The 19,340-nt window shown below is 54.2% G+C and overlaps 5 protein-coding genes across 5 annotated transcripts; 3 read left to right on the top strand and 2 right to left on the bottom strand.

Annotated features, from left to right (window-relative positions):
• Positions 1–384: 384 nt before the first annotated feature.
• Positions 385–5,763, top strand: BDP55DRAFT_542747 (adenylate cyclase; the record flags this gene model as incomplete). The annotated part of the gene is made up of 2 exons (XM_060568345.1): positions 385–5,517; positions 5,572–5,763. 2 exons carry the CDS (start codon positions 385–387, stop codon positions 5,761–5,763), a joined length of 5,325 nt encoding a protein of 1,774 aa, XP_060434639.1.
• A 302-nt stretch (positions 5,764–6,065) lies between these two features.
• Positions 6,066–8,582, bottom strand: BDP55DRAFT_314054 (Alg9-like mannosyltransferase). The gene is made up of 3 exons (XM_060566702.1): positions 8,475–8,582; positions 7,957–8,406; positions 6,066–7,851 (listed from the first exon to the last, which is right to left on the bottom strand). The coding sequence occupies exons 1-3, from the start codon at positions 8,485–8,487 to the stop codon at positions 6,563–6,565; spliced, it is 1,752 nt and encodes a 583-aa protein (XP_060434638.1). The 5' UTR covers positions 8,488–8,582; the 3' UTR covers positions 6,066–6,562.
• Positions 8,583–9,141: 559 nt separating this feature from the next.
• On the top strand, positions 9,142–10,120 carry BDP55DRAFT_314005 (Yos1-like protein). The gene is made up of 4 exons (XM_060566700.1): positions 9,142–9,259; positions 9,323–9,382; positions 9,491–9,598; positions 9,682–10,120. Exons 1-4 carry the CDS (start codon positions 9,232–9,234, stop codon positions 9,735–9,737), a joined length of 252 nt encoding a protein of 83 aa, XP_060434637.1. The 5' UTR covers positions 9,142–9,231; the 3' UTR covers positions 9,738–10,120.
• Positions 10,121–10,393: 273 nt separating this feature from the next.
• Positions 10,394–12,905, bottom strand: BDP55DRAFT_724522 (uncharacterized protein; the record flags this gene model as incomplete). The annotated part of the gene is made up of 4 exons (XM_060578901.1): positions 10,394–12,452; positions 12,506–12,519; positions 12,591–12,737; positions 12,867–12,905. The coding sequence occupies 4 exons, from the start codon at positions 12,903–12,905 to the stop codon at positions 10,394–10,396; spliced, it is 2,259 nt and encodes a 752-aa protein (XP_060434636.1).
• A 4,880-nt stretch (positions 12,906–17,785) lies between these two features.
• On the top strand, positions 17,786–19,014 carry BDP55DRAFT_313963 (uncharacterized protein). The gene is made up of 3 exons (XM_060566699.1): positions 17,786–18,403; positions 18,511–18,872; positions 18,930–19,014. The coding sequence occupies exons 1-2, from the start codon at positions 17,907–17,909 to the stop codon at positions 18,785–18,787; spliced, it is 774 nt and encodes a 257-aa protein (XP_060434635.1). The 5' UTR covers positions 17,786–17,906; the 3' UTR covers positions 18,788–18,872; positions 18,930–19,014.
• Positions 19,015–19,340: the final 326 nt, after the last annotated feature.

Here is a 19,340-nt window from a genome sequence, read left to right as displayed (position 1 = left end):
AATTGCGCCGCATCAACCCATCGTCTTATCTTATCTCTTATTACCCCTTCTTCCACCCGTCCTGTGTCGAGTCAAGACTGCTAAATGTGCTTCAAGGATATTGCCAGGTTCGGCGAGGCCCCAGTCAGAGACATTTTGAGCGGTCCCGACCGCGAACGTTACATGAACAACGAAAATCCCAACAACCCGCAAAATCCACCAAAGACCTCCTCATCCAGCCGCTCCGGCCATTCAATCGTGCATCTCCCTGGCCACCACCACCGACACAACAGGAGCATTGATGATGGCAGGGCGCTGCGACCGACTGTAAGCAGGGAAGATTCGCAGGCCAGTTTGCAAGTACAGCAGAACCCCCGAGAGCGCGGTGGCTCTGCAGCGACAGTCATGTACGGCTCCAATCGATCCCGCGCCCAAAGCCCGACGCCGAGCGGCGGCTACTTCAGTTCGAGACATGGCACTGTCGATGGCTCCACGTCGCCCGGCGGCCAGCAGCAGCAACAGCAGCAGCCGCAGCATCATTCCAAGCGAAATCTGTTGCATCGTCTGCGGCGGAACAAGGACAAAGATGACGGGGCGTCTAGATTACGCGACCTGCCCGGTTCGACTCGGTCACTGGCTACCAAGCCTTCTCGTCCCGAATTCGCTAGACCCGAGCTATCGCCCTCGACATTCCCGCTCGCCTTCTCAGGCACCGAGCCCGGTTCAGACCAGGACCCTCGACTAGCAGCGTATAACCAACGAAACCAAACGTTTAACAACAGATTCCCGTTCTCCAAGAGCAAAGGCCGGCAACAACGGACTATGGAGCCGGATGAGCAGATTGGACCGACGGATAGGCAGCCCGGCGCGAACAATAATCTCGGATCGCTTGGAGGAATTCACTTGGACACCAACCTGAGCGACATGGATGGTATCCTTACGAAGCCCCAACCCTTGACACCCATGGACAGCGGCGTCTTCTCTAGCATTGGCGATGCCGAAAAAGTCGAACAACCACCTCCAGTGCCCGCGAAGCCCGATGCTGTCCTCGGACCCAATGGTTCTTGGAACGCGCCGGACAGCTGGGCTGTACGTCGTAATACCGAGGACACCACGTACCAGGCACCAGACATTGACGATATTGGAAGCCCGCCTCGACCCGACGAGAAGATGACACCTTACTGCATCCGAATCTTCAGATCCGACGGGACGTTTGCGACTTTGTCCATGGCTCTCGACGCGAGCGTCACCGATGTTATATCACAGCTTATCAAAAAGACTTACGCTACTGACGGGTTGGAGAATTACCACATCATTCTTAAGAAGCATGACTTGGTTCGGGTGCTCGCAGCTCCCGAGCGACCGCTGTTGATGCAGAAGCGGCTGCTGCAACAGATTGGTTACGAGGAGCGGGACCGCATCGAAGACGTGGGCCGGGAGGACAACAGCTATCTGTGCCGATTCATGTTCCTCTCATCAAGAGAGAGCGATTTCCACTCCGTTACGAATGATCTCGGACTCGGACGCATACAGAAGTTCAACCACGTCGACCTCGCTGGCCGCAACCTCATTACCATTCCCATCTCGCTCTATTCAAAGGCCTCTGAGATCATATCACTAAACCTCTCCCGTAACCTCTCTCTGGATCTCCCTCGCGACTTCATTCAGTCATGTCAAAACTTGAGAGACATCAAGTTCAACAATAATGAAGCACGAAGATTACCCCCCAGTTTGGGCAAGGCGGCAAAGCTGACATACCTCGATGTATCGAATAATCGATTGGAACAGCTGGACCACGCCGAACTGAACGGTCTGCAGGGCATACTAAAGCTCAACATAGCCAATAACCGCCTCAAGGCACTCCCGCCGTACTTTGGTGCCTACAGGGCTCTGCGGAACCTCAATATCTCGTCCAACTTCTTGGATAAGTTTCCACTGTTCCTTTGCCAGGTGGAGACTCTTGTCGAGTTGGACCTGAGCTTCAACTCAATAAGCAGTCTTCCAAATGAGATTGGAAGACTGAGAAACTTGGAAAAGTTTGTCATAACCAACAACAGGCTATCGAATGCACTGCCCGATACTTTCAGCGAGCTACAAGGTCTTCGGGAGCTTGATATCAAATACAACGCCATTACGAGCATCGACATCATATCATTGCTTCCCAAGCTGGAGATTCTCTCTGCAGACCACAACAGCATCTCACAGTTCATCGGCAGCTTCGATAGGATACGGAGCCTGAAATTGAACTCAAACCCCATCACCAAGTTCGAGATCAACGAGCCAGTTTTGACGTTGAAGATGCTCAATTTATCGCATTGCCAGCTTGCGAGTATCGACGAGACATTCAACATGATGTTGAACCTGGAGCGCCTCGTGCTGGACAAGAACTACTTCGTTTCCTTGCCACCACTCATCGGAAATCTCAGCAAGCTGGAGCACTTCAGCATTGCCAACAATAACGTAGCGGAACTTCCGCCATCCATAGGATGTCTCACAGAACTGCGAGTGTTGGACGTGCGGAGGAACAATATCAGGAAACTACCAATGGAGCTGTGGTGGGCCAATAAGCTCGAGACTCTCAACGCGTCTTCCAATATCTTGGAGAACTTCCCCAAGCCAGGCTCCAGACAACCCCGGCCATCAGGCGAAGAAGCCCAGACGCCAGCTGCCGTGAACAAGGCCAACCCGATGGAGCGCATTGCCCAATCTCCTTTGGAAGAATCACCCGATGCCTCCAGGAGACCGAGCCAGAACTCATCGTCAACGTTGTTGAGCGTTGGACCGTCGCCTGTACCAGGCGGTGGTGACAGGAAGAGTTCTGTAGTGTCGGTCTATGGTAAGGGTGGCCGCAAGACGTCAGTGGTGTCCAGGTCCACATCGGCCGGCACCGTGCCACCGCTCCCACCTTCTGCGACCGCAAGGAAAGATTCCAGTCTGTCGTCGAGACTTTACACAACTTTTGCCGGATCTCTGCGCAACCTGTACTTGGCTGAGAACAAACTTGACGACGAGGTGTTCGACCAGATCACAATGCTCAACGAGCTTCGCGTCCTCAACCTGTCCTGGAATTACATCAACGACATGCCGCAAAGATCAATCAAGAGCTGGCCCCAGATGGTTGAGCTTTACCTCTCTGGTAACGAGCTGACGACATTGCCGGCCGATGATCTCGAAGACGCCAGTCTGCTGCAGGTCTTACATATCAACGGGAACAAGTTCACCAACCTGCCGGCCGACATATCCAGGGCTAAGAAGCTTGCGGTCTTGGACTGTGGTAGCAACTCCCTGAAGTACAACATCTCCAATGTTCCGTACGACTGGAACTGGAACCTCAACCCTAACCTGAGATACCTCAATCTGTCGGGCAACAAGCGCTTGGAGATCAAGCAGACCACTGTTGGTCCGACTGTGACAAACCGAGAATCTCTCGCCGACTTCAACAGGCTCTCGAATCTGAGGGTTCTAGGTCTCATGGATGTCACCCTCACGCAGCCTACGATTCCCGATCAGAGTGAGGATCGCCGTGTGCGAACCTCAGGTTCTCTTGCTGGCCATCTTCCGTACGGTATGGCCGACACGTTGGGCAAGAACGAACACTTGTCAACCATCGATCTCGTGGTGCCTCGATACAACTCCACGGAGACTGAGACTCTGCTTGGCTTGTTTGACGGGCAGGCTCTCTCCAGTGGAGGTTCCAAGATTGCCAAGTATCTGCATGAGAACTTTGGTCACATCTTTGGCATGGAGTTGAAGGGCCTCAAGACGCGTCTCAATGAGACACCAGCGGATGCTTTGAGGCGGGCTTTCTTATCTCTCAACAAGGACCTCGTCACCATCGCCATCCAACACACCGAAGAGCGCTCGCAAAAGACGCATAGAGGCTCTGCAACGCCAGTTGTGTTGTCCAAGGAGGATCTCAACTCTGGTGGTGTTGCCACTGTGGTCTATCTTCAAAACACCGAGCTCTACGTCGCCAACGTGGGCGACGCGCAAGCTATGCTGATTCAGACCGATGGCTCTCACAAGATCCTTACGCGAAAGCACGACCCAGCAGAACCAAGCGAGCGCCAACGGATCCGTGAGGCAGGTGGCTGGGTCTCGCGTAACGGCAGACTGAACGACCTGCTCGAGGTTTCCAGGGCCTTTGGCTACGTAGACCTGATGCCAGCGGTTCAAGCTGCCCCCTACGTCAGCAACTTCACCATCCGCGAGCAGGATGACATTATCCTGGTTGCCACTAGAGAGTTTTGGGAGTATCTGGATCCTGCTTTGGTGGTTGACTTTGCAAGGCAGGAGCGCGGCGACTTGATGAGAGCGTCGCAAAAGCTTCGTGATTTGGCCATTGCCTATGGCGCCACCAACAAGATCATGGTCATGATGATGAGCGTCGCCGATCTTAAGAGGCGGGTCGAACGGTCAAGGCTTCATCGTGGCCAGAGTATGTCTCTGTATCCCTCAGGCGTACCGGAAGACCTTCAGCAGCCCATGCGAAGAGGTAAGAGGAACAAGGCCGATGTTCTCGACTCAAGTCTACAACGTCTCGAGGCCGAGATCCCAGCCCCAACGGGCAATGTCTCCATCGCCTTCACTGATATCAAGAACTCGACCACTCTATGGGAGATGTATCCCGCTGCCATGAGATCTGCAATCAAGCTGCATAACGAGGTCATGCGTCGGCAGCTGCGGAGAATCGGTGGATACGAAGTGAAGACCGAAGGAGATGCATTCATGGTCTCCTTCCCTACAGCCACATCAGCGCTTCTCTGGTGTTTTGCTGTTCAAATGTCGTTGCTGGATGTCAATTGGCCTTCCGAAGTCATCAACTCCGTTTCTTGCCAGGCACTTTACGACAAGGACAACGCCCTGATATTCAAGGGTCTTTCCGTACGCATGGGCATTCACTTTGGTGAAGCCGTCAGTGAGATGGATCCCGTCACGAGGCGTATGGACTACTTTGGTCCAATGGTCAACAAAGCTTCTCGTATCTCGTCCGTTGCTGATGGTGGTCAAATCACCGTTTCATCTGATTTCATCTCAGAGATTCAGCGCTGTCTGGAGAACTATCAGGACACAGACAGAAACGGATCGACTGGATCCGAGGATACCTTTGATGACGACCAGATGGGCTCGGCAATCCGCAAAGACCTGCGATCTCTCAGCTCCCAGGGCTTTGAGGTGAAGGAAATGGGTGAGAAGAAGCTCAAAGGCCTTGAGAACCCCGAAGTCGTATACTCCTTGTACCCGCATGCACTTGCAGGCCGTATCGAGCATCATCAACAACACGAGCAACGAACCGAGGTCGACAAACCCGCCATTCTCCAAGCAGGCAGCGAGTTGGCTTTTGACACGGAATCAATTTGGGCTTTGTGGCGTGTCAGCTTACGGCTGGAGATGCTGTGCAGCTCTCTAGAAAATGTCTCTGGCCAGGGCTTACAACCACCCGAAACAGAGTTGTTGGAGAGGATGAAACATCGAGGAGGAGAGGTCACGGAACGATTCCTGCTCAACTTTATGGAGCATCAAGTGAGCAGAATAGAGGTAAGTCATGAGACAGTCCTTGTATGTGAAGGACCTTGGCTAACAGAGTGACAGACATGTGTGACGAGTTTGTCGCTTCGCCACATTGCGTTCGGCAGCGCTCCACTGCAACAACTGGAGGACATGCGAGGTCCCATGAGTGACATCCTTGACCAGGTTGCCAAGCAAATGGCCGAGCTGGCACGGTACAAGGCGTTGTATGGCGAGTTGAACGACACTGAAGACGACGGGAGCGAAACGGAATGAGAGAAGCGTGGCGAGCGTTCATTTCATGATTCCCTTGCAGCGACCTCATATAGTATACCTACGACGCGAGACAGCATCCCGTCTACTACAACGACAATAACAAGAACAACAACAACAACAACAACAATACCTGGATACCCGTTTCTTTAAGGGGGGGAACACGGCGCCTCTTATATACATATTCCATTACTGTATCATGCGATTACGACACCCCAGCCAATTTTAGCGAGCCGCAGTTTGATCAAACAAAACTGCTTTCCGTATGTCATTGCTTCAGAAAGTTGGGTTACCCAGGGCTTGGGCTAGCGAGCTGCTCCGACCGGCTGGTCGTTGGAAGGGCGTGTTGGATGGAGGTAAAGGCCGGTGGATAAGGACAAGGGCGGGTGGATTGGGACCACAGCAAGCCATTGGGGCTGGGCTGTTTCTGGGCATGGACTGAAAACAAAAAAAGTGTGTAGTGATTTTGGGTTTGGGGGAAAGAGATGGCGGCAGTGGTCACCGGTTGGTTGTTGTTGGTGTTGGAGAAGGGGAAACTGAAGGCCTTGCATTGGTTTTGGCCTTTTGTGGTAGGATAGTGTCTGCTCTTGTTCTTTATTGCCCAAAGCCGGAGCACACCGCACGGCGTATGAAACGATTGAAATACCTAGTATTGTCTTCATCAACTTTGAGGCTTTTTCCTTCTTTGCTTCGTATAAGCAATCAAAGTCGTGCTATCACGTCCGCGTGTTGTGCTGATTTATGCTGAGACCATCTGTCTGACATTGATGCATACTTTTGGTATTCTTACACACACTACTTTCTATGAAGACACGATACGGGCACCGGCACCGCCAACATCCTTGGCCCGCCTCATGATGCGTATCCGCGGCTCCATACGCGGTCCAACCCACCAGCCGCCCGTCAAGCCCCGTACAAAGTCCCGCACGCGTTTGACGACGAGTCCTCTGCCCAGGATCTTGCTCTCCCCCGTCTCCTCGTCCCCGGTCGCGTCCGAGGTCTCGGAACCTGGCTTCAGCACCTCGATGCCGGCGTACCCTTGCACGACACCCACCGTCTCCCATTGGCCTCCCTTGACGGAGGCAGCGTCCTCGGCGAGAACATAGTCGAAGCGGGACCAGAAGCCCGGGTCGGCGAGGATGGATTTGTCTTCTGTTTTGTCAAAGGAGAAGATCGGATCGGTGCTGGCGCCTGATGATGATGATGATGACGAAGAAGAGTCTTGGTGAAGAGAGGTCTCGAGGGCGCGGGAGTGCGGGTTCTTGGGGAGGCCGACGCGGTTCTGGGTGAAGAGGGTGACGCCCGTCATGCAGCTCAGCACGTCGGTGTGGACGGTCGTCACGGAGCTGCTGGCGGGGGACGCGGCGACGAGGGCGTGGAGTTGGCGGAGGGCGTCGCCGCCTGGGTAGTTTAGGGAGGAGAGGAGGAGCATGCCCGTCGAGGCGGCGAGGGAGGCGAGGATGCTTAGGATGAGGAGGAGGGAGGCGAGGGCGTAGAGGGAGGATTTTGTGCGTCGGGAAAAGACGAAGTTTGCGCCGAGGGCGGCGGCGGCTGTTAGGGGTGGGATGGCGTAGAAGATGAAGCGGGCTTCTTTGTGCGGCTGGAGGGAGTAGATTGCTATGAAGAGCGAGGGGGGGATGACGAGTCCCGCGGCGGAGCGGGCGGTGCCTGGCTGCGCGAGGGCGAGCGGGATGAGGAGGGTGAAGGTTAGGGGGTTGACGAGGAGGCGCGGGAGGGCGGAGGAGAAGTAGTAGTGCCAGGGGGAGACGCCCCAGTTGGACGAGGAGCCGAGGACGGCGTTGTAGTAGAAGCCCCAGAGTTCTGGCCACAGGGGTTTCTGCCAAAAGTACGAGTCTAGCGGGATGGAGACGGCGAGGGCGACGGAGAAGGCGATGAGGAAGGGGCGGATGAGTTGGGGGACCGTGAGCTGGCGGGTGAGGAGGAGGTGGAGGCCGGTCGTGACGAGGAGGAGGGCGACTTCGGAGCGGAAGATTGCGGCGGCGAAGACAAGGAGGGAGAGGGCTACGCGGAGGCGTGGGAGGTGGGATTGCGAGGGCTGGTTTGAGACGAGGTTTGCTGATGCGAGGGTTGCTGGTAGATGTCAGTCTCGAGTCTGGGTAGAAGGGGGGGAAAAAAAAAAAAAGGGGGGGGGGGGGGGGGGGGGGGGGTGGTGTCAAGGAAAATAGATAAACTCACTCAAGGCGAAGGCAAACATATTGGGCAACGTCCTCGACGCGTAAAAGATGACGTGAAACTGGCCGACGAGCAATAGAACCCACCACCTCATGACGCCCTCGCCCAACCCTCTTCTCAAGCTCCTCGCAAAGATGACGAGGGCGGCGGCGTTGGCGAGGCCAAGTAAGCCGCGGACGACGAGCTGAGCGTGGGCGAAGCCGACGAGGTTGACCAGAGGTCCGCCGAGGCCGGCGAGCAGCACGGGACCGACAAAGGTGCGGGGCACGGCGCCGGGGAAGTCAAAGTGGTCGTAAGTGGCCCTTAGGCGGGCGGCGACGTCGTGGGTTGGCGTGCCGTAGACGAGGACGTCGTGGGTGGCTTGGATGTTGAAGGATTCCTCTACTTTTGTGTCTGGGGCTAGGAGGAGGTGGAGGGTGATGAGGGCTGGGATGAGGCCCAGAAGGGCGGTGTCTGAGGGGCACCTAGTTAGTCTTTCTGTATCGTGATGAGAAACGGGAAGGGTCTTTGGTTTGGATCACCTATGAGCTTCATCGTGACGGGAGTTGTGAGATTTCGTTGCGGAAAGCAAGTGAAGGAGGGTTGTCGAGTGAGTCCGACTTATCTCATTGTTGGAAGATATAAGAAGAGATAGGCCCCTAGGTGACGAAGGAAAAAAAGAAAAGATGGGGATGAAGAAAACGAGGGTTTGAAACGATTTGCCCTGTGCTTCTCCTCGCCTCAAATGACGCTCAATTCTTTGCTTCTCACGATTTCCGCTTCTCTTTTCAGGTTGGTTCACTTGGAAGCAAGTGTAAGCTGGCGTCTCGTGCAGATCCAAATGCCATGCCATGCCATTGAAAGGGTGGAAGCTCTGAGCGTCCGTGCACCACTCAATGCAAGCTGTCTGTTAGCCGTGCCTGCCTACGGAGTACTGTGCACTCTACCTTACGAAGTACTCCGTACTGCTACCGGTAGTACTTTCCCCCCCCTGCAGTATGGACACAGTGACAGATCCCCAGCTCTCATTTCAGGCGTCTTTTTTGCAGGGATTCTCTCCTTCGGAACGGATCAAATACGCCTCCCCACCATCTGACCGTCGCATCCCATCCGCATCCATCCCTCCAACCTACTAGTAAGCTCTGGACAGCGCAGCGCAACACCATCACCACCTGGCTTCAATTCGAACAAGGAAGCTAGCCACCTCCACCCCTTTCCTCCAGGTTCTACCCACAAACGGGACACAGCAAAACCGACCGCATCTAGGGCCTTTTTCCAAGCCAACACCAAACCGCCAACATGTACATTCTAGGAAACTTCCTCTACAGTATGGCCACCCTCAACCCCTCGAAAGCTTCCCGCATAAAACTGACATTCTTCCTTTCTCCAGTCGCCGTCCTCCTTATCAACGCAATCGCAGTCCTCTCCGAAGATCGCTTCCTCGCGCGCAGTGCGTCTCACCCTATCCTGCAGCACATTCTGTTCTGCCTTCCCCCTCCCCTCCGCTCCCCTCCGGAATCGAGACATACCCATAGCTAACCCGCGTCCAAATCAAAAGTCAACTTATCTCCCTCCTCGTACGACCCAACTTTCGGCTCAAGCAACGATGCAAGCGTAAAGGCGAAAATCATCAACCTGATCGCCAGCGTACGGACACTTATGAGAAGTACGTCCCCCCTTATTCGTTCTACTCTTTCTCTCCATACGCGCTCAATTCTACATGGAACGTGTCGCTGACAGTCTTCACAGTACCCTTGATCGGGATCAACACCATCATCATCATGTACGAACTGATCCTCGGGTAAGGCGTCGGGGTCACAGAGAAGAGGAGAAGCGAAAAGAGACACAAAATGAAGGGACTTTGCATGACATACATAGATGGCTTGATTCTTCCAATTTCGCAGCATGGCATCATGGTAACGAACCGGCGTTGAAGGTTGAAGAGCGGAAGGGGTTTTTCTGGGCACGTGTTACCTTATCTGAAAACTTCCCCGGGCAACATTACAATCTTGGGCGAGTGTAATATCACAATCAGGTGATGAGCATGGCTTGCATTGTTTTGAACCGAGTATTGGACCTCGAGACCCTTTCTGCCCTTGCGTGCTCTGTACTGTCTTTTTTGTTGATCACACCTTGCGCTATCATACAGCCCGATGCGGTGCCAGGAGAAAGTAACTAACGCTCAAGATGCCTTCATCACACGTATCCCTCTTTTGCATCATTAAGTGAAAAGTATTATCCAAGCAAACCGCTCCATGCCTGGGTATCTGCGCAATGCCGCCGCCATCTCCACCGTCCCCCAAACATCCATGTAGCTCATGGACAGAATGCGTGCCCAACCCTGATCGCGTGGGTTGTCCATAGCGCAGGATCCTGCTCTTCACTCCCTTTTTTGTTTGCTGTATGTACTGTCAAATACCAAAATCTTCAGTTGAATCGTTAGAACACCTCATGCGTCGCCTCATGACAGTAGATTGCCGCTCTTCTTCCGGCCAAGGTTGAAACTGAATCGCTCCCTCAACTCTTTGGGCTTCTCGGTGTGACTCGGCATCCCTTCTGGACTGGCATGCCCATTCTCGGATGACTGATGCGATTCGGCCTTGTCCTTGTCCTTGCTGAGGAACCCGAAACTCTTCCTGCTCATCGATTTGCTTGCCCGACTGGATCGGTTGAGGAAACTGCCTGAGCTTGAAGAGTCCTTTTTCTTGGTGTCCGCTTCTGCTGATTGCATGCTGGCCTTCATTGCTTTGCGCATATCTTCTTCTTCTTTCGCACGAGCCATTCTTTGCCTGGCCATGCTCTCACGGTGTTCCTTGTCTTTGAGCTTTTCTTGATCTTTCTCGGCTTGTTTCCTGGCCTTTTCCGCTGCTTCTTGTTCCTTCTTCTCCCGCTTCTTGTCTTCCTTGGACTTGTCGGCCTTGGCTCCCGTGTTGGACCTAGCAAGGCTAGACGGAATAGGGGGAACAGCAGGAGCGGCCGGTGTGTCTGGCACTGTGGGAAGCTTCTCAGAAGGCAGGTGAGCATCCACCTTGCCCGGGGCTGTTTGTGCATGTGCCAGACTGGGCAGCGGCTCACGTTCCTCGATAGGGCTAACTGGCTGCGTAAACTGTTTCGAGAGTGGTGTCGTCCCGTTTGGTTGGCCGTTTGGTTGACCATTTTCATGAGCAACATTAGCGGCTTCACTGGCAATCTTGACTTCCTCTAGACCCTCGGCCTCCATCTCAGCTTGTACCTTCTCGAAGGTGGTTTCTTGGTAGAATAGGACATATGCGCACGCCATGCCAGGCTTGTCCCCAAAGAAGTTTCGCACAAAATGTTTGTCAACCGGTTCTACCATCTCGTCATCAAACAGAACCCAACCTCGGTCCTGAGTCTTGATCACCGATACATAGTGGCCGTGATAGGCGTTTCCTCCTATATGAACGACGACAGCGTACAGTTCGTAGAGTCGATCGGGATCCTCTGCATCGTCGGTCGTGTTGAACATGCGCAGATGGTACGGGTAGACGACCCGATGGAAGAGCTTCTGCAGTCGACTATAATCCTCGGTATACTTGAATCGTTTCAGATGCAACGCAAGAACCTTTGGTAAACGTTTAATCTTCATCCGCTTCTCGGCCTCTTGAAGTCCACCGCAATGGTCGCAGTGGAACTTGTTGCGCTCACACAGCATCTCTTCGGCGGAGAATTTGCGCAAGCAAGACGTTACCGACGAATGCTCCTCCAGATCGATGGACAGGTCCAGGAATGTCTCGTCTCTTTGCGAGGCCGTTTCGCAAGTCAAGCATTTGGTTTCGGAAGTCAATACACCCTCAAAGATGTCATGAACCCAGCCGGTTCCTGGGGATCCCACACCATTTACTGGTCGGTTCATCAGACTAGCCGCGCCAAGAGCGTTCTCCACAGACTGGATCAGTCCGTCCTTATTCTCGGCCTGTCGCTCTTGAATTCTTTTGGCATTTGCTTCCACGTTGGAGATTACGTCGTTCAAAACGAGGCCATAGAACTCGTGGGCATCCTGATGCATCGAATTTCGAAACATCTCATTGTCTCGTTTGAAGATTTCCAGGAATCGCTGTGGGCTCAACACGCCCGTTCTAGTGTTGCTCTCGATAAGGGCCTGGAAGATGTCCTTGAGACCGGTGAAGGTACATTCTTCCATGCCATAAGCGGAGGGGTTCTCTTGCGCCAGTTCGAGAATCGGGCCCTTGATCATGGCATGTTTCTTCTTGTACTCTGGCGAATCAGGCTTGTCTTCGGGTCGTGTGCCCGGCGCTCCTGGAGGCGGCATTCCTGCTGTGATGGCCTGCCTGCGCTTCATTGATTCCGACGCACTCAGGCCTTTCTGTTTCGCTCCGGGCGTATTTGGGGGCTCTTTCGCGACTGGTGGCCGGATCGTCACATTCACCTTTGGTCGGGTTCCGTTCGGGGTATCGGTAGGTGACAGTGTGGGGTACTTGACGACGTGGTCTCGGAAGGATTCTGAGTAGAACAATGCTTGAACGATTGAGTTGCAATAACTATAGGCACGTCAGCAAAGGAGAGATGATTTGGTGACGATGGTGTCGCATACCAAGTGTTACCAAACTACGAGTTCAGTCAGCATTCGTTGTCTCGGGAAAGGCGGTCGCTAGGCCGGGTGTGGCTTCGAAACTTACATTCTCAAGACCAAAGAACTTGTCAGTTCCGTCTTCCCTCAATGGACCGGCATTTTGCAGCATCTTTTCCAAAGGAGTAAGCTCCGGCGCTGGCTCCTCTTTGACCTTCTTGCTCGGCACATCTTTGCTCGTCGGACTCGAGGTGGTCTGTGAAGGACGGGGTCTGTCAGCGAGAAGAACGCGCGAGTAGCAACAACAGAGCAGAGAGGACAGAGTATTTCAGGGCAAACGATAAACGGGGCATAGTTTAGGAGATGACGGAACAAGGGAACTCACATTGCCCGCGCTCTTCAGTTTGTTGAAGAAGCCAGCCATAATGGCGAATTGTTGCGGTAGTGGATTCGGCTTGAAGGGTGGTGTCTGGGCGAGACAAGCTCACGGCGGCCGCGCAGATATGGCGAAATGTACCATGCGATGGACAATTGATGTGTTGATGAAGGATATACTGCGGAAAAGGTGCGGGGAGAGATACTATCGTGTATTTGAGCGGATTCGAGAGATGCGCGCGATTGTGGCGCAGAGAAGTAGGGGTCGTTTCCCTCGGGGATTCGGCCGAAGATACGGGTGGTCTGTGGAGGCAGGATGGAGAGAGAGGGACGAGAGGTGTCAGGGAAGATTGGATGCGGACAACGATGGTAGAAGCAGCATTTGCCAGGACACAGACTCTCAACCCAGCCGTGTTGGCAGCAGAAAGTGGGGAGGAGGAGGAGGAGGAGGAAGAGGAGGATGATGATGATGATGATAATGGGCAATGTGGGAAGCGGATGAAGAAGAGGGAGGGAGGGTTGGTAAGAGGCGTAGACTGGAGTACCTAGCAGCTGCGTGGGCGACAATAGGTAAGGTAATAAGAGACGGAGCCCTGGGCGGGATTTGGACGTTAGACTTGGGGTCCTGGGGTTGATGGGCGCAAGTAACCAGGAGGATGGAGGCGAGTTTGTGGGTTGGAAAGGCAGATGAGAGACTGGATTGGGTAGGTAGTGGCAGACGCGACAGGGACGGGACAGCGACAGACAGACGATGGATGACAGGACACCTCAGCCAGCAGGTGGCAGACCCGGTACGGATAGGTAGACCTCCACTGGCTGTGAGGGGAGTCTGCGAGGGACATGCGAACTTCCTGGAGCTAAGGTAGACACACGGCGCTGGGAGCGACTACTGCAAGTGGTGGTACGGAGACGCAAGTAGTGTACGGAAAAGAAGGTCACTTTTGTTAATGGCTGACTGAGAGTGGTGGGGAGGACACCGAGGACGAGGGGGCCCCACCCAGACAACCCACAACCTGACGGTGTCAGTGGAGGGAAGGTGGAGGTCGGTGGAAGGAATCGAAGGGTTGCAGTGCACAGAAAGGGGGCTAGTTCGTTCTTGAGTGCAGGGCTAGACAGGCCAGACATGGGGTTTCCGACCAGGGGGTGGCATGGAGAGGCTGGAGCAAGGTTGGCGTCTTTTTTCTTTCTGTTTATTTTTTTTGGCCTGCTATTTGGGATGGAGTAAGATAGGTATTTCTTCTTCTTTTCTTTTCCCTCCTTCTGCTGGTGGTATCTTAAAAAGTACTCTGTCACTTTTGGATAAGCGATTGGGGGGGAGAAGTGGGGGAGTGAGGAGAAAAGTGACGAGGATGGATAAAAGGATGCGTCAAGAAGAAGAGGTGGCAGGCACATAGGACGTCAACTTGCAAGTTCCTTCCTGACCTTACACTACCACGACTACGTACCCTCGTACGTACCTTAGTGATGGCGGGCAGCAATTGGAAGAGGCTGGAGACCCGTGATCCGACCAAGGCACGAAAGTACGAAGGCTTCAAGGCAGGAAGGCAGGAAGGCACGCCGCAGTCGTACATTACCCAAGGTACGTACTGCTGGCACTCGGTGGACTGCGAGTGGATCGCATATTCCTGGACTTGAAAGTTGACGGACGCAGGACGGTAAGGTAGGCCCGACAGAACTGAGCCCACGACGGACGGACGGAGATAACGGGCGACATGACGTTATCTCTCTTCTCCTCTCTTTCCCTCTGTGCCTCTCTTCTCTCACACCTGCCGTGCTTGGTCTCTCGACGTCGTTGAGCTCAGGTGAGAAGGCAACGTCGTAAATGAATCGAGGTCGAGGTCGAGGTCGGGCGCAAAGTAGCGAGGATGAAGGGCTGGGTATTCCTCCACTGGCGGCGCTTCCAAACAACGAGGCAAATAGCAGACGGAAGGGGGGGGACTGCGTGTAACAGCAACTGCAATGTGACTGGCTGCACTAACACTTTACCCGATTGCGACCGACGGCTTTCTGTCGTCGTCTTCTGCCCGTCCTGGCGGCTCCAGCAATCTAGGTAGATACCTAGCTGAGGTACCTTACCTAGGTGACTGAGTGCAGAATACGTACCGTACGTACCTCCCAAGGCAAGTTATTTGTGTCTCTTCTTCAACATCAGCATTCCATCACCTTCGTGAAACTGACTGCACTTTGTGTGTCAGACGACATGTTTCCTGGTCCAACCCGCCCCCGGGTGACTTCGACATCCGCCTTGTCTCTCTGGCAACTTGACAATCCACGCAGAGTCCTCCCCCAGACTGAGACAAGCTACGGTTTGCCAGCCACGTCTCTCCTCGTGGCATGACCCGACCCGGGCATGCTGGGATAGAGCAAATGTTCTGCAGGACGCCAGCGACACATCATCTACGGATTGGCCAGCTTCCTCTCGCCCTTGACGAGTAACTTTGGCATGGCATATACTTCGTACGCAAGGCGATTACACCGCAGCCAAGCCTGTCTGGGCACAAGACAAGCTCAGCCTCTTGCACACAGCAGCATGCAGAACAACCCTTCCATAACATGTTCCACCATAGGGCGAGGCATTCTTTGCTGTTAAAGCCGTTTTGCCCAGGCGGGAGCCATCGCAGGCCTGAGCCTCCTCCTGCCACCTTAACACAAGGTACAACATCCACCGTCGATATCTCTGCTCACGTATGGATCCTGTACAGAATACAGATGGATATGACCTCTCTCGAACCCTTCGTTGACAGTCCACGACTACCTCGCTAGCACTTTCACTCGAGACAGTTTTAAATAGCGATCAAAGTACGAATACCATCCAAGTGGTCCTTGTTATCCTTGCCCTTCTTGTCCAGTTTCCACCAACTCGCCCAACCGCCTTGCTGACCAACATCAAGGCACGGAGCACTTAACAGCCTGCCATGTGAGCACCCTCGCTCTCCGCACTTTGATCCACTGGAGAGACCAGACACCAGGGCAGCCGGGGCTATGTGCAGCAAGGTCCCTGTCGATTCGGTCACGGTTCGCCCAGCACCCAGCATCCTGCTTGTCGGGTTGTCTCCAGCGTACCTATCCGTACTCCGTACAGAATACTTCCAGCGCCCATCGATCATCCAGCTTTCGCGGCGGAATAATGTACTGCGTAGTCAGTGAAAGGGAAATGAAAATCAAAACATCCGCTCATGTGTCGAGACGACCCAAGTCCGATCCCTGGAACTCCACGCGCCCTTCTCATGGAAATACGATACGTACATGAGCCAGGATTACTTCTCCGCTTACCTCACCCACCACCACCCAACACCCCACTGTGGGAACGACACCACGAGCGGACTGATTTACTGAACCGCGAGACAAAAGGCCGCATCCTCACCCGCCCCGGGAAGAACCACCAGAGGAACCCCGTTACCCTCATCATTGCGTTCACGCCTGCCATGCCCCGACACGACGGTCCGTTGGAACGCTACCCTGCGCTGGCCGTTGGTTCTTCTTTGCTGGTCCCGACCGTCCTGCCTTTTTAGCTTCGTCTATTCGCGGCGCTTGCTATCGACCTGACCTAACCTACACAGTAGGCACCCTGCTTTCTTCATCTGTCTCGCCCGACTGATGCCATTGATTTCAAGGTTGTCGGTGGCATCCTCGCGCCCCTGGTTGGAACCCGATCCCGACGTTCTCCAGCCTGAAGGCCTACTGCTGCTCAATGGCTCCCGTTTTCGATTCTACGACCGCTGCTGGAGAGGATCTGCGCCCAACGTGCCATTTTGCTTAGACTTTGCACGTCATGTTGTCAATAGATCACGACCCCTAATTCTGGACAACAGACGACCGCCCGTCACCATCGCCTACACGTCCCATACTCAAAGCTCGTTCATGCCCTTAGTGATTCAGTCGCTTTCTTCTATCCGAGCACTTTTGGCGGCCTGCGGCACAGCAGCACCCGAGGCATACACGCTACACACGCTACGCGGGGGCCGAAAGTCGCTCGGTCTGTCTGCCATAAATGTCCAAAACAGACAGCCCCGGGCACAGGTGCTTCGGGTACGAACATGGCTTCTCAGGCCGACTATCCCTTCCCGGCATGTCTCCGAGGTCGTGTGGTTGTGAGGAGTATCTGGAACTTTGCTGAACTATCCATCCAAACACCCAAACATTCGGTCTCAAGGGTGACCGGGCAGCGCATTGCTAATTCAATCATTGTTAGTCAGTCACACTTGCTTTTCCCCCATCAAACCTAGCCGCCCTAGACCAGCCGAAGCTTTGTTGCCCCTCAAACGCCGGTTGCTCAATCGGGGATGAGGGCGCTCTCCAAGCCCATCTATTTGGTGGGAAAAAGCACCCGATGGCTTACACAGCTATAGACTGCAAACCACAGCACCCAAGCTGCCGACTTCAAGTTTGAATTTGTCCCCGCACCCCGGGAAAAGAGGCGTTCTTCCTGAGTCGTTGGTGTTGCAGACTGCCGTCTTCTCGACGATCGATGAGACGGACATCGTCCAGGACAGGCTTTCTGCAACCTCCTCTTGACACGACCAACAACCTTGGCCTGATGAACCGCCAGTGTCCCTGTAGCGTTTGTCTTTTTTTCGGCTCCTCGTTCCCTGCTTCGAAGCCTTGCCGCAAGAGAATGCAACTCGCACAGGAGCGTCTCGGTAGGTGACCCAGACAAGACCCCCTCTCTCTTACAGGTTGTGAGTTGCGAATTGCACACCAACGCAACGTAACCCGCCTTACCTGAAGATGGCAGATTCACTGGAACGGGCGTGAGCGAGCACCAATGAAAAGCTGGTCGACCTGTCATGTCAGGCCAGGGCCACATACGACTACCTCTAAACCCCTACACAGGCCACTCCGCCGTCTTGGATCCCTTGGTGCGGTGCAGCCACCCCGAAAGACATCGTTGCATCGCGGTTGGTGTGAGAGGAACAACGACTTGACGCTACTGGTCCGATTCCGTGTCTAGCTGGATGGGGGACGACGCCGTTGTTACCCTCATCCACGCTGCTGGACCCGAGCTCATTCGTCAACTCACCTCCCGTGCTTATTCGGTCCATCTTAAGACATGCCTCCCGTCTTTCCCCTCCGACACACGCCGAGTCTTCTCACAAACACAGCAGTGGAGCAAAGCTCTGTCGATCTGCTGCTGTTCGCCTCCCCTTGCTCCAGCATGTCCCTCCCACCAGGCATGGGGAACGCTATTGCACCCGGCCAGCATCTATGCGGGGGATATCCGCTCGAGACCGACAGAGCGCCCTTGCCAATCAGCATCACACCCATTCGCTTCTTTTGCTGCACCTTCGTCGCATCCATGTCCGATCGAAACGACTCCATCATGGCCTATCCTGAATGCTCACTCCCAATCCCCTACCTCCTCAACAACTCCGCAGCACTAACAGGTATCATCCATGGGCGAAAAACAGTTGCCCCAAGAGCCCCTCGTCATTTTTCGACGAAAAGTCCCCGAACGGAAAACACGTTCGGGAGACATTGCATTGTCTGCGGGTGGCTAGTGCGGCCGAGGGAAAAAGCAGACGTTCAACGCCAGCGCCACTTGGCTAGGTATTGTGTCTTGAGCTATCTTCGTTGTGCCTCGCTCGTGGCGCACCTTGGCTTGCTTGGCTTAATTCATGGGACATCTTTGGTCAACAGGCACTAACAGTAGGTAGGGTGTCGCAGTCAACCGATTTGCGGATGCCACCTCTAGAATCACCCACGCTCCTTCACCAACGACGTGCAGCACACTGGCGGTTTCTGGTAGGTCAGCGTCCTCCACACGCTCCCGTACCGGCCCGACTCCCACGAACTTCTGGAAGATATGAACGTCATGCCCTGCATCCTTCGGTACCGTTTCCCCCACTGCCGCCCAAGCATTGTCGAATGACGAAATGTCTCTTTTCACTCTTCGATTCAACGCCTCAAAATTGCCGAAGAAGACTCAGGTAGTCTCGAGGGGCCAGGTACAGGGGGTCCATCTAGTCTTGAGGAGTCTTGTGCTTCCAAATGCAGAGAGACCTTTACCGGTGCCGGCGTACGACTGCCGGAGCAACCCCCGCGCCTAAGTTCGGACGGCTAAGTCGCTCTGCAGGTAGAGTGGGATCCCGCCCCGGCGTCGCCGGCGTCCGGGCCTGGCCTTTTTCTCGTCGACCTTGAAACTACGTTTTCCTATTGGAGATAATCTAGTGCCATGTACGACTGATTCTGACAAGTCGGTCATCGTTATAATCTAGCGCACTGAGTTGACTGATTTGTTGTATTCAAGTTCCCATCGGAGTGGCTTTAGGCTCGCTACCACCTTTTTCTACACGATGCTCTTCTTCGTTTGGCACTTTGAGACAAACCCAAATGTGAAGCTTAAACCTTGAAGGGCAAGAACCAAGGTCACGTTGAGCCTTGTTTTTTCCGTTGCCAGAGACACGAACGTGCTAGCAAGACGGTGTATACTCATTCGTTGGCCAGCCAGATGGTGCAGATCAGTCGTTGGTGATAAGCATTAGCA

Source organism: Colletotrichum godetiae, assembly GCF_030913485.1.
Source record: "Colletotrichum godetiae strain CBS 193.32 chromosome Unknown BDP55scaffold_5, whole genome shotgun sequence".
Taxonomy (NCBI): Eukaryota; Fungi; Ascomycota; class Sordariomycetes; order Glomerellales; family Glomerellaceae; genus Colletotrichum; species Colletotrichum godetiae.
Note: the sequence above shows the minus strand (reverse complement) of the source record. Positions and strands in the feature narration are given on the sequence as shown.

Excerpts from the sequence above, each read along its gene's own strand:
- BDP55DRAFT_314054 (XM_060566702.1), bottom strand. Across the intron at positions 7,852-7,956 it reads TATGTTTGCCTTCGCCTTGA|CAACCCTCGCATCAGCAAAC; the intron begins GTGAGTTTATCT and ends GACATCTACCAG.
- BDP55DRAFT_314005 (XM_060566700.1), top strand. The coding sequence starts at position 9,232 with ATGTACATTCTAGGAAACTTCCTCTACA. Across the intron at positions 9,260-9,322 it reads TCTAGGAAACTTCCTCTACA|TCGCCGTCCTCCTTATCAAC; the intron begins GTATGGCCACCC and ends TCCTTTCTCCAG. Across the intron at positions 9,599-9,681 it reads CGTACGGACACTTATGAGAA|TACCCTTGATCGGGATCAAC; the intron begins GTACGTCCCCCC and ends CAGTCTTCACAG.
- BDP55DRAFT_313963 (XM_060566699.1), top strand. The coding sequence starts at position 17,907 with ATGCCTCCCGTCTTTCCCCTCCGACACACGCCGAGTCTTCTCACAAAC. Across the intron at positions 18,404-18,510 it reads CGCCAGCGCCACTTGGCTAG|GGTGTCGCAGTCAACCGATT; the intron begins GTATTGTGTCTT and ends AACAGTAGGTAG.